The 12250-nt window shown below is 41.3% G+C and overlaps 2 protein-coding genes across 2 annotated transcripts in view; both read left to right on the plus strand.

Moving 5' to 3' along the window:
* The window catches only part of LOC104538840 (solute carrier family 2, facilitated glucose transporter member 11-like), an 11030-nt gene extending 9827 nt beyond the window's left edge, over positions 1-1203 (plus strand). Inside the window, exons 11-12 of the mRNA XM_010182192.1 lie at positions 120-247; positions 997-1203. Coding sequence (XP_010180494.1) covers positions 120-247; positions 997-1203 — 335 coding nt within the window. The remainder of the gene's footprint in view (positions 1-119; positions 248-996) is intronic.
* Positions 1204-5699: 4496 nt separating this feature from the next.
* LOC104538842 (solute carrier family 2, facilitated glucose transporter member 11-like) overlaps positions 5700-12250 on the plus strand; it is an 8896-nt gene continuing 2345 nt past the window's right edge. The window contains exons 1-9 of the mRNA XM_010182195.1: positions 5700-5757; positions 6486-6584; positions 7167-7327; positions 8220-8344; positions 8690-8819; positions 9436-9584; positions 9961-10148; positions 11169-11279; positions 11830-11931. Of these exons, the coding sequence (XP_010180497.1) occupies positions 5734-5757; positions 6486-6584; positions 7167-7327; positions 8220-8344; positions 8690-8819; positions 9436-9584; positions 9961-10148; positions 11169-11279; positions 11830-11931 (1089 nt within the window). The 5' untranslated portion in view covers positions 5700-5733. The remainder of the gene's footprint in view (positions 5758-6485; positions 6585-7166; positions 7328-8219; positions 8345-8689; positions 8820-9435; positions 9585-9960; positions 10149-11168; positions 11280-11829; positions 11932-12250) is intronic.

Genomic DNA, 12250 nt, shown 5'->3' on the forward strand with positions numbered 1-12250 from the left:
CCTCAAACGCTTCCAGGTCAGTTAAAACCATTAACTTCTGTTGCAATATGGAGTGTGAGTTACAGAAGCATCTTGCAAAATTTCTGAACTTCTTTTCTTTCTCCAACATTTTTTTTCAGCTGGAGTATTATGCCCCTTGCCCACAGAAATATTTATTCAGTCATACAGACCAGCTGCTTATGTTTTTAATGGTGCTACAGGCTGGATCCAGCTCTTCATCCTTGGACTTTTGTTCCCTTTCATTGTGGTAAGCAAAGTAGGGTGCTTTGCTGCAGTTCAGAGAAGGTTAGGTCCTTCTTGAAGCCAAAGCATGCTTCTCTTTTTCAACACTCCATGCAAAGGACAGAGCCCATATTAACTGCAGTTCTGATGGCCTCTTTCTTTTTATCCAGGTATCTAGTGAAAGCATAGCAAAACTACAAAACGCTGCTCATGCTACACACAGTTAGTGTGACACTGGCAAACATGGAAGTGGTGACAGAGACACATACACTGTCAGACACCATTTGAATGTCACAAGAAGCTCCCTTCTTTTCCCCCTTTGTCCTGTATGTGCATCTCCTTTGGGGTTAATGTGGAAAACGAGCAGTCCTAGAAATCTCACCCAGCAATGGTCAGTAGCAGGAAACTAAAGCATTTGCAGTTTTGGACTGTGCAAGGAGGCACAGAGCTAACACGCTACATACCTTCCGCAGTCTAGCACTGCCTGAGAAGGACGGAGCAGAAAGGAAAAGTAACCAAATCCCAGCACTTCTCTCAATTGTCAAGCAGTGACATTCAATGTGTGCTGAGCATACATATTCCTTTCTTAAAACAGGAGAGGAGAATTAGTTCATCTTACCATTCAGTGCCATTCCTCAGGTGGCAGCAAGCAGGATTTACATCAGCTGAGTCCCTAACCAAGTTTTTTAGTAAATGTAAATCCAGAAACTCCATAAGAGAAAGACATCCAGGCCAATTTATATGAACACATTTTGTCTCTTTCTTTTCCTGTAGGAAGGTCTTGGTAGTTTCTGTTTCATCATTTTCCTGACATACTGTGTGTCAATGGCTATCTTTGTCTTCCTGGTGATGCCAGAGACCAAAGGAAAGACCATTCTGCAGGTCATGGAGGAGTTCAACCGCCTGAACTACCGTGTAAAGAGAAGACAGACAGCCCTACCGCAGAATAACTGCTCGGTGATGACTGTTACTAGACTTTAATAACAAACTCTCCACTCATTGTTTTGCTTTTTTATTACTGTAGTGCCCAGAAGCTTCACTAAGCAAGAGAGAATTCATTGCTCCACAAACAGCACAGATGTGTATTTTAAAAATAATCACCTGCAGTGCAGGGTGCAGGATGATCTTGGTAGTTCTCTCCAAGTGATGAAATATGAGCTGAGTTACATCCTCTGCAGAAAAACATTAAACACAGTGTGTAAAGGAATAAGACCTTTGTCAGTCCCTGCAAGTTAGCAGCTGTCTAAACTGAAAGCACAGGATCTGCTATTTTTTTTTTACCAAAACCAGGACTCCAGAGCTACTGGAGGAAGTGAGTGTGGAAGATGCAGATGTACAGCATACCTGTGAAACTGAGAGAAAAAGACCGAGCTTTCCTGCGGAAATTATCTGCTCCTATTAACAAGTCAGTGCTGCTGAGCTTTCCCAGGGAAGGAGCTTCAGTCCAGATGAAGTGTTAAGCTCTTTAATCAGGTTCAAAAGTACCTTGCCCATCAGTAGACAGAATCAGTATGCAGTGTTTCTCACTCTCATAATTAGTCTTGAGAGCAAGTACATGGTATAGGGGCAACTAGAACTTTCTTCAGGAACTTATGATGAGGAGCTTCAGGTCACTTCTTTGACCTGCAGCATGGTTTTAATAAGTTTGGGGTTCTTTTCTGAGGGGAAGTCATTGCTACGTCTGAAGAAAAAAGGTGTAAAGGAGGTATAAGGTCCTGGTGTAAAGGAGACACTATGCTAGAGAAACATCCAAACATAACCTGTCACCTCAAGCCAAACCTCTTGCTTGGTAGCCAGGTACATTGCTTAGGTTTAGGAGATTCTACTGGGACAAGCAGGGATATGTCAGCACTGAAAGAAAGCACGAGGAAAGAAAGTAGAGCTATGAGTGGGCTAATCCACAGTGGGCAGGTTCTCCTTCTTCATTAGCAATGACCAGGCATATCTTCAGCCTGGAGTTATTTCATATCAGAGAGGAGGAACACAGGGTCTCAATGGGACTGAGTTCCCAAGAGTAACTGGTACTGATAAGACAAAAAAGTGCAGTGCCTTTCCTGGAGAACACAATTTGTGCATCTGAGTGTCTTCTTCTCTCTCCAGGTCTCTGAATACTCCATATTTTCATTACAAAACACGGTAAAAGGGGCTTCACTTTTTGTATTCTTTGCTATATGACGTGACACACTCTTGGTCTTCGTCATGCTTTGCAGTTTATTGATAAGGAAATAAAAAAGCAGTGACTAGAAAAACACATCCTGCTGATCATGCCTGGATTTGATTTTCATTAATTGAAGAGTCAGGGACAGGGACAGCCCGTCTTCCAGGAGTGTGTTGTTGGGGGTCAAGGAATATTGTGTCTGTCTTGTTCTGCAGATGAGCTCTTCACTACTGACTGTTGCAGATAATGCGCAATAAAATTTGCAAAAGGACCTGAATATTGAGGAGCAGTTTCTTTCACAGCCCTAAGGCTCCTGCTACTTTATCTTCACACCATCCTCCAACAGTATTTGTAGCCATGCTAAAAGCTAACACGAAGAGCAGTGGAGTTCCCCAGCACCACCATCCTTCCTATGACAACCATCATATTACAAAAAAATAACTAGACAAAGTTTATAGATTCAAGGCTGGAGGTCATGGATTGAACAATACCATAGTAACCAATATTCCTTCTTCTGGTCAAAAACGCAAAAATAAAAAGAAGGAACATTTAAAGTATCTTGAAAATAAAGGATTAGGCAAGACCTTGATTATTTTAAAAGTCTTTATTTGGTCTGGTCTTTCTCAACCTTACTCGTTCCTAGTGAGGAACTTTTTAGTGTCTTACAAGGCACTAAAAACTCACCCCCTTATATATGTCTTTCTACAGCGCGATCTTGTCCAGCATGCCTGACTTCTTCCCTTCTTCCCTCCTACTAGCAAATACTATCTCCAAGAGGGAAAGCGTGGTAAATCATTAACACTTCCATAAACTAGCATGGATTGAGAATAAAGGTTAAAGAAGCACTTGTGAATCCTCAGTGTTTCTATTTGATTTCCAGGATCACACAAGTGCAACACATGGCATCTTTGAAAACAAAATCCCTCCAAGCAAATAGTATTGCAAGAGCCAAGTACTGGGTCTGGAATAAGCACGTTTATGTAGTGTTCAAATCCTAGGTGGAAAGATTTGTCATGTCCTCTTCTTTAGGAAAATAAATAAGAGCTATACTAGGCATATAAGCCTTACTTTTTCCATATTACAGCACGGAACTAAAGTGTGAGACCAGATAGAAATGAGAGAGCAGTATGAGCATTCTGGAAGAAACACGGTCAACAGGAGGAAGAAGAACAGGGCTCTACAGGGATTGTTTGACCAACCAGATGTTAAAATCTGGCCACAGACAGTGTTCAGAACCCCTCCAGAAAGACCCAGAGCTGCCATGTGTGTCCTTCCTTCCAGCAGCCAAGCTTCCCATCCTCAGCTCAAGGAACAAATCCTCCTTTGCCTTCTAGTTCACTCAGGCTCCTCTGCACCCTGCCCACGGCCCTGCTTTAAGGTGCCTGAACCCTGCTGTCTGAGTCTAGCAAAATAGTTTGCTGTTATTCTGGCAGAACCCCTTTGAGAGGGAAAAGAAACATAAAAACAAACTTCAAAGGAACAGTATAGCATGAAAAGGCCTGGAAATAGAGATATAGCATTCAAATTTGATACAGGAAACAAAAGAAGTTAAAATAAAAGTAAAGATAAAATGAGAGAAATGGCAAAAGAGAGGGGTAATTATTTCAAAAATAGCTTTTAGTGTGTCCTGACAGAAAGCAAGAAGTAACACTGGATTGTTCAAGTATCTCATCAGACTTTTCCACCGCAGGAGTTGGGAACAACAAAAGTTCACAAGAGTTCAAAGAAGATCTCAATAAATGTGTGGAAGGAGCAAATATAAAGACACCATCCTGACCAGCTAAGTCTTAGGGTTGTGCCTTGCTGGGGCCTGGAAGAAGCACACTGGTAGCATAAGTTCTTATGCTTTGCCTACAACTGCTGTTTGCAACTGACAACTCTGGGATACTCTGCTGGACACAGCTCTGGTCTGATCCTGGAAGATAAAGTGGGTGGTGGCGGTAAGAGAGGACAGGGCACAGCTGTACAGTCTGGCTGCAGTCCTCTCTGTGACAGCAACATCTTTGGCTGAGGTGAGGGCAGAGGCCAGTGTTGAAGTGACTGAAGATTGAGAGGAAGAACTTGTAAGGAGCAACAGAAAACCTAAATAATGACAGGTTTTTTTGCAGTAGTAATTGAAGAGAAAGGTACGTTCTGGGGTGCTTTAGAAGAGGAAGTGATAATATTTGAGAAGTTTGTATTGAGAAGGGAAGGAATGAAATACACGATTGCAGCTGGTGTGGAAGTGATGAAGATTTTAGCAACAATGAAAATGGAATGGGTGGAAAGGAAAATTCAGTATGAATTATTTCACTGTACTGATGTGCAACAAGACACCCTGGCAGAGGGTTTGGAGAGAGCATAACTGGGATATCAGGCAGGAGAAAGTTCAAGGCGTGACTCAGCAAGCTCACCCTTGTGCTGCAGGGCACATGGCCCAGGGCATAGTGTGGGGCTGCTGTCAGTTGCTGTAAGGTGAAAAGCAAACCCTAGGAGGAACATCAGTGCTTCACCAAGCTCCTGAGCAAACTTGCTGCTGCCTTCAGAACCATAACCCCACCTTCCCCCCTCCTCTTTCTGCACTGACCATAGACAGCTAAATCTCTGTAGTATATTGCTATGTTGTATTCAGTGTAGTACAAAATGTTATGTATAGTACTCAGAAGCCTGAAGGAAGCAAGAATTAACTTACACTCTTTGTAAACAGTCAAGTCTATAGCTGATTGAAAATCAATTTTTTAAGGTGAAAAGTATTCTTAAAATCAATTCTCAAGCCAGAACACAATGAGCATCCTGCCCTGGCACACAGTAGGCCACCTACACTGTTGCAGACAAGGACCCAATATGCCAATATTCAGATACTTCATGTCCAGCAACTGGGAAATTGTTCAAATCACTTCAAGCAACTGAAAATCTTATAGCATGCAAAAAGAGGCATTACAGCTCAGCTACAATACTAAGTGGTTTATCTCTCAGTAGTAGGCTGGAGAGGAAGAAAACCCTCTGCAGAAGCTGCTAGTCAGAGAGGTGAAGAGGGACTCCTCTGAAGAGGAAAGATGGTAGCACCATCTAACTCCTCACACAACAGGAACACGCAGTTGTTTCAGCAGGGCGAGTAAGGGGGAACACTCCCAAAACAAGAAGGACAAACATTTACCAATGTTTGTAATCAGATTGGCATATCTGGATCTTAGAATAATTAAACCAGCAAGAAGAGGCCCTGGCCAGTGTTGGAGGAGGACACAGCTCCCTAAAAGCCACATGGTTAGAATTTAACTTCTGTGCTATGAGCTCCACTTCTTATAATCTAAGCATAGACAAAATATCTCTCATCTTGACCAGGGCTCTCAGAGCAGGCAGGTTTTCAAGGAGAAATGGCTGGTTTTGTCTCAGACCTGGTGAGTATCCGACTTCTTGTCTTCTAGCCCTACTTACTAACAGCAGCAGTGAAAATGAAAAAGACAAAACAGAAAAAACGCTCCTACTCTACTGCCGTGCACTCTCAAGGATATTTGAGGATACTCATCTGTTTGGAGTGTGATCAGACTAAATGCCTGAAAACATCTGTGCTTGTGAACAGTGCTCTAAGATCCGGTGTACCTCATGGAAACATAGCATTTCAAATAGGAGTCATTCAAGTAGTGACTCTAAAAATGCAGTTTTCTATGGGAATAATAGAAGTGAAATATAAAAAAAGCCAGTTTTAAGAGTACAGACTTGATTAATCTCTGGAAACCGGTGAACAATGTCTCTGAGGAGGCAAAGGTGAAGGAAAAAAGGGACTCAACAAAGCTGCAGCTTCTTACTAGTACAACAGCAAACTGAACAAGGCATTTATGATTATCTTCTTTTTTATTTCTGTGTCTAGCAGAACTAACAGAATTAGAGAATGGATCTTTTCAGGCTGCTAATAACCAGGAGAGGAGCATACATTAATGTGTAGATTTGCATCTTAACAATTTCCTCGCAATTTTCCTCGATTGTTGAAAAATTCAAAATGGGGTTTTCCATTTTAAAGGTTTCTTATTCCTAGAAATGTGAAGATAGAAGATCTCATAAATTATCTCATGGTCTGAAAGCCATACTTGTGTCAGGAACTTAGGATGTTTTTCATCACCTTTGGCAGGTTCAATACCGGAAGCTATTGCTGATGATTATGGTATTAGGAATTGGTGGAACTCACCTATCTGGTTTTCAGATGTCTGTGATCAATTATACTTCTCCGGTAAGCAAAGCCTTCATAAAATCACATCAGTAAATGCTCTTCAGAGGACTAGGCCATACACTTTGAAGATGTTCTAAAAAAACTGTTAGGTGTTGCTATGTGGGTTTACTCCCAGCTCTTTCCAATGCCATATTGTAAACTGTGAAAGGACAAAGTGAGTTTGTGTGATTGCTAGGAACTGTGCTCCAAAGGCAACTTCCCGCACCACTGTGTGGAAAACATATTGAAACACCCTCCTTCAAGATTATGCCATGGAGGAAAAACACCAGCTGATTGAGTCTCAGCCTTCAGTTCAGCCCTTTTCTCTTTATATCCAATATCAATATATATATCAATAAAAGGTCACAATATTTTGGTGCAGGAAAGCCAGGATTCAACAGACTAAAGAGTATAACCAATTTTTGATAGATGCTCTTACACTATTAGGCTGTATGAAAGGAAGTATCAATCTTAATTTGCAAACAGGTGTCCTATAGCCATGTTTTCGGTAATGTTTGTCAATCTATTTGTTTAAAGTTGTAAACATGAAGAACTATTGTGATTAGTGCCTCAGTGGAATGAAAATCTCTTTTTCTGTCCCAGTACATTCAGAAGTTTATCAACGAAACCTGGCTGGAGCGATACGGTTCTGTGCTGCATCAGGAGACACTCACATTATTGTGGTCCTTCATCGTGTCTATGTACTGTGTAGGTGGAATGATAGGGTGTCTGTGTAGTGGGTATCTGACTGCAAAATACGGAAAGTAAGTATATTTCCCAACAGCTCACTAATCAGGGCTGCAACAAGGAAAACAATTAAATCTTAATCACCTAATAGATATTAAAATTCTCACTGGTGCAGAATTTGCTCTACTCAACACACATAACCACACCTGGGTACATTAGAGAGACAAGAATATGCAACTATTTCTGATGCCCTTGTCACAGTTTTTGGTGCTATGCAGTTCCTGTATTTTTACTCACATTTCAGTAAAAAATAAATCTCTGAAATTTCTTTATTGGGTAATAATGTCCTAGGGAGCCAAACAGCACTGCAGTAGTGCAGAAAGGGATAGATATTCTGTAGGCAAAAGCTTTAATTTTTCCTTTTTTTCTAATTCATTGCAGCCTTTAACAAAATTGTGCTTGTTCATTCCTCTGTAAGAATAACCAGAGTTTCAGCAAAGATAAGCAGAAGTCCCTCAGACTACATTCAGAGTCCTCTCTTTGAGGGTGGACATAAAGGACAAAGCCAGAACTCTCTAGCTTGACGTGGGCAGTGAAGCAAGTTGTCAGTGAAGCTGGATTTGTCTTGTTCTGGGGACACATGCAGTGTTTGAGGTGGGAGCCTCACCCACAGGAAAGAAGTGAAAAAGAAAGACAGTTCCTCATCAGTATTTATCCTGCAGGAATTTCCTTCAGACTTGTGGTGTGCTCACATAGTGTTAGCATGGAAAAGAGGAGAGTAGCTTCTCCCTTTCCACTCCCTTGCAAAGACATCATGCTTTTTTTATAATCAGATATGGCTGTCCTATAAGCAATGGATTTAAACACAGCCTTGACTTGGTCTCTAAATCCAGAGGAGAACAGGCAGACATTAGTCAAAGATGAAAAAGTAAAGCACATATCATACCCACGTGGTGTCTGCTGTTGCAGGAAGAAAAGTCTGCTTTTCAACGACATGGTCCTCATAACAGCCACGCTGCATACTGGCTTCAGTAGGAGAGCCAAGTCTTTTGAGATGATCCTGATTGGGCGCTTCCTCGAGGGCATCGGTGCTGGTAGGACTCCCCACTACTCCATGTTAATGTGACTTCTTTGGGGTGGATAAAGAAATCTTCCTGCTGGGAGTACCCGGGCGTGCACATAACCCCAGTGGAACAAGGAACAGATTGGGAAAAGGTAAGATGAGCTGTCCTTTGCCTTCAAGAGGTCTTGTTGAGAGAGAGATCTGATGGATTAGCTAAACATCTTGCTTAAAGTAAAAGGTACATTTTCAGCCGATTATTGCAGAGGAGATATAGCAAACAGTTCAGAAAAGAGAGGAGAGAGCTGAAGGTGAAAAAAGGGACGCGCTCTCTCTTCCTTTTTATCGCTTTAGCTCTCTCGTGTCTTCTGCACTTTAGGAATACACATAAATGCCCATGTTCAATACGCTGGAGAGATCTCACCTAAGAAGCTGCGTGGGTTTGTAAATGTGACTTCCTCTGTGTTTCTCGCACTAGGAAAAGCCGTAGCAAGAATTCTTGGATTACGGTACTTGTACTATTCCTTCTCATTCAATTTTCTATTTATTTGTCTTCTGTACAGCAGGAAAGTGTTGTTCCCTCAGTCCTAGAAACAGGCATACACTAAGAGTGGGGTTTTACTTTGCCTAACGACAGCTGTTGAAAAAGAAGCCCCTACTCCATACCAGTCACTGAGGTTCCCCTGTCGTTACCTGGGGAGAGAAAGGGCTCTCTCTTGAGCAAGGATGAATCTATCTCTGGAGATGCAGTCTCTCTACTGAAGTCAATACAAAAAGTTTGTATGTAAACACTCTTAGTAAACTTCTGATATCTGAAATCTCTGCTAATTTCTTCATAACCTCATGCAGAATTGCATTGGTGCAGAGAGCTGTTGTGGGAATATTCAGACTCCATTGAACTTTAGAAAACACTCAAATTACAAGAAAAATCTCAGTCTTGTAGTAGAAACAAAGTATTGGTTCATTTCCCTTTCTCTAGCCTAAACATCATCTATTTCAATTTATCTTTTCAAGGTCTGTATGTATATTGTGTCTCTTTAGCTAATCCAGAATCTAGAAAATACCAAACTAGTTATAGACTGTAATTGTACTGGACTATAAATACACTCTAACATGCTTTCACAGAGATCTTTTAGGAACTGAAGACATGTGGAATGTGCTGCTGTCCTTCTCTGGGTTGGTGGCATTGATTCAACTGCTCTTTTTGCCATTCTTTCCTGAGTCCCCTCCCTATCTCTTGCTGCAAAAAGGAGACAAGGCTGGTTGCTTGAAAGGTAACACGAAGCTTTAGAACCTTCATTTGTTAAACCATAACTCTTGGGAAATTGGAACTATAGAGGGAATCAGCTTTTCTATTAGCCAACTGAAGATTTCTTGATAACTACATGATTAAAGTCCTCCAGACTAAGCAGAGTCATCAGAAATATTTACGATCTACCCCTAAATACTAGAGCAAGTTAAAAGCCTTTTTCCAGAGCAGTCTCAGCATGTTCCAGTAAGCAATGTTCTAGTTCTTTCATCACTGACAGATGAATCAAAGCATGGACTGAACTGCAAATGTTTAATGTCATTAAAAGTTGAAAAACAAAACTGAGTGGATCAGATGATGGAGGAGTATGCTTAATTCTGTCTCTTCTGTCTCTTCTGCAGCCATGAAACAACTCTGGGGAGACGGGAATTATCAGTCAGAGTTTGATGACTTGATGAAGGAAAAGGCTGTAACGAAAGGCACCAAAATCATGAATGTCCTAGAGGTGCTGAAAGAACCATCTGTGTATCCGCAGCTGAGTATCATGCTCCTCCTTTTACTGAGTCTACAGCTCTGTGGCCTGAGTGCAGTTGAGTAACCCTATTTCCATGTTTAGATATACTATTAAGTAACCAAAGCACCACAATTCCAACTTGTCACTTTCCTCTGGATCTACATTATTCCTCCTCGCACAGAGCTCACTGCCTGTGAAGATCTGTGCTATCATCATTAGTATTCCTCGTGCCTTTAAGGGATCTTTCAAGTGGGAATACAAGAGATCCAACACAGCAGAAGTTCCTGCAAGGGCACTGTTGTGTTCATTTCCCTGGTGGTATTACCAGGTTCCCTGTAGGAGTCATAAATATCCTAAAGCTTGCTAAATACAAGCCAGAGGTCTCTTCATCTAGACTTCCAGCTCCACTTTCTTTGACTTCTGCAGAAGCAGATGGCCAGCTCTTGCCATACAATTTTCATTCCATTTGATAAAGGAGATTTATCAGTTAAGTAACTTCCTTTCAGTTGTTTCCGCATAGGGGTGACTGAGCCCAGTACGGCTCAAGCTAATAGTCATTCCTCTGGATGTTGTTTTTATCACTTACCTATGGGTCTCTCGCGAGTCCTGCTTAGGTCTGTGCACTCTGCTGGAGTTTGTTCATTGCAGTTGCCAGTGATGTGGGCAGACACCTCTGCGCTTTGCTGGCAGGGAAATGGTGCCCAGTCCATGATGAGCAGCTTCTGCTTAGCAACTGGAAAAGGGTGATAGAATCAACTGTTTGTATGACAATGTATGGCCTGTTAAGACTGTGATCTGCTTTTTTTTCTTCACTCCTTGTCTTGTCCCTTTTCTTTCCCTTTTGCCAAGACAACCGTTTTCCCCATGTCTTACAGGCAGTATGCTCCTTTCATTTTTTTTTCCTGGACTTTAAAATCTTTTTTCTTCATCTCCTTTTGATTTTCCACATCTCAAGCAGGTATGTCGCCTCCACTAAGAGCAGAAATGTACTGCTGCTTTTGCAGTGATGACAAATCTAGTTCTAAGTGATGCTAGGTAAGCACATATCACACCTATTGGCTGTGCTTCATTTTGAAAATGTTTCTTATTTCCCAGATCACCTTTTACACCTCAGAAATTTTTCAGACAGCCAACCTGCAGAGAAGCATAATCCCATATGTATCTCTAGGAATTGCGATCTCTGAGCTCATCTCTATCATCTTCTGTGTAAGTCAGACCTTTCTGGGGCTTTAAGTGTTAAAGTACATATGAGCTGAGTCCATTCTTCCTTAAAGAAAATTAATCTTCTCATTATGAACTAAATAATTTTTCTGTGGCACCGCATCAATCTGTAAAGTGGCTGTTACCATGCACTCCAAATTTTGTCCCACCTTTTACATATTTCTTGCCATCTTCATTCTCCATAATTTCCTACAGAAGTCTCTGTTTCATACAGATATGAATGAAATGCCATTCAAACATAAATATGGATACGTATTTCCATATACTTGTGTATAAATATATATTCAAATGGAATCATAACATGCTTGTATTGAGTACAATGTTTATGAAAAAGTAACTGCAATGCTGGGCAGAAATGGTGATTCATAGTATTAGAGAGGCTGGAAGGAACTCAATAAAATACCAAATTTGGTATCAATAAGATTTGTGTTTTCTAAACTAAAGAGAACTCAAGAAGAATCCTTGATTTGGTGGACAACTGACAGCTGGATTTTGCTATGCTTCCAGTGATACGCATTTTTTTTCTACTCCTCAGAGCTCCATAATTGATCGTTTTGGACGCCGGATACTCCTGTGGGGTGGTTATTTGCTGATGGCACTGATACTGGTGTTGCTTGAAACAAGTCTTCTACTGAGCGTAAGCAAATGTCTCTCTGGGATTGGAGCTGCATCAGAATTCTTTGTGCAGGACAGCAGATAGTCAGCCTTAGCTTTCATGTCTAAATAGCAGATGAGAATATCTTCTGAATACAAACTCACAGACCCTCTGCAAGGCCTTCTCAGTCCTGCCTTGTAGTTCATCTTTTTTAATCAGGCTTTCAAACAGGCAATGAAAAACATTTTGTAAAACCATTAGCCTGGCATAGCTTTCCTCCAGCTTTCTGTCTGCCTGATCTCTCCAAACCTCACCTGTGTCTTGTTCTGCTGTCCTTTAAATCCCTACCTGATCATTCCTG

The sequence above is a fragment of the Mesitornis unicolor genome, unplaced genomic scaffold, assembly GCF_000695765.1.
Source record: "Mesitornis unicolor isolate BGI_N332 unplaced genomic scaffold, ASM69576v1 scaffold404, whole genome shotgun sequence".
NCBI lineage: Eukaryota > Metazoa > Chordata > Aves > Mesitornithiformes > Mesitornithidae > Mesitornis > Mesitornis unicolor.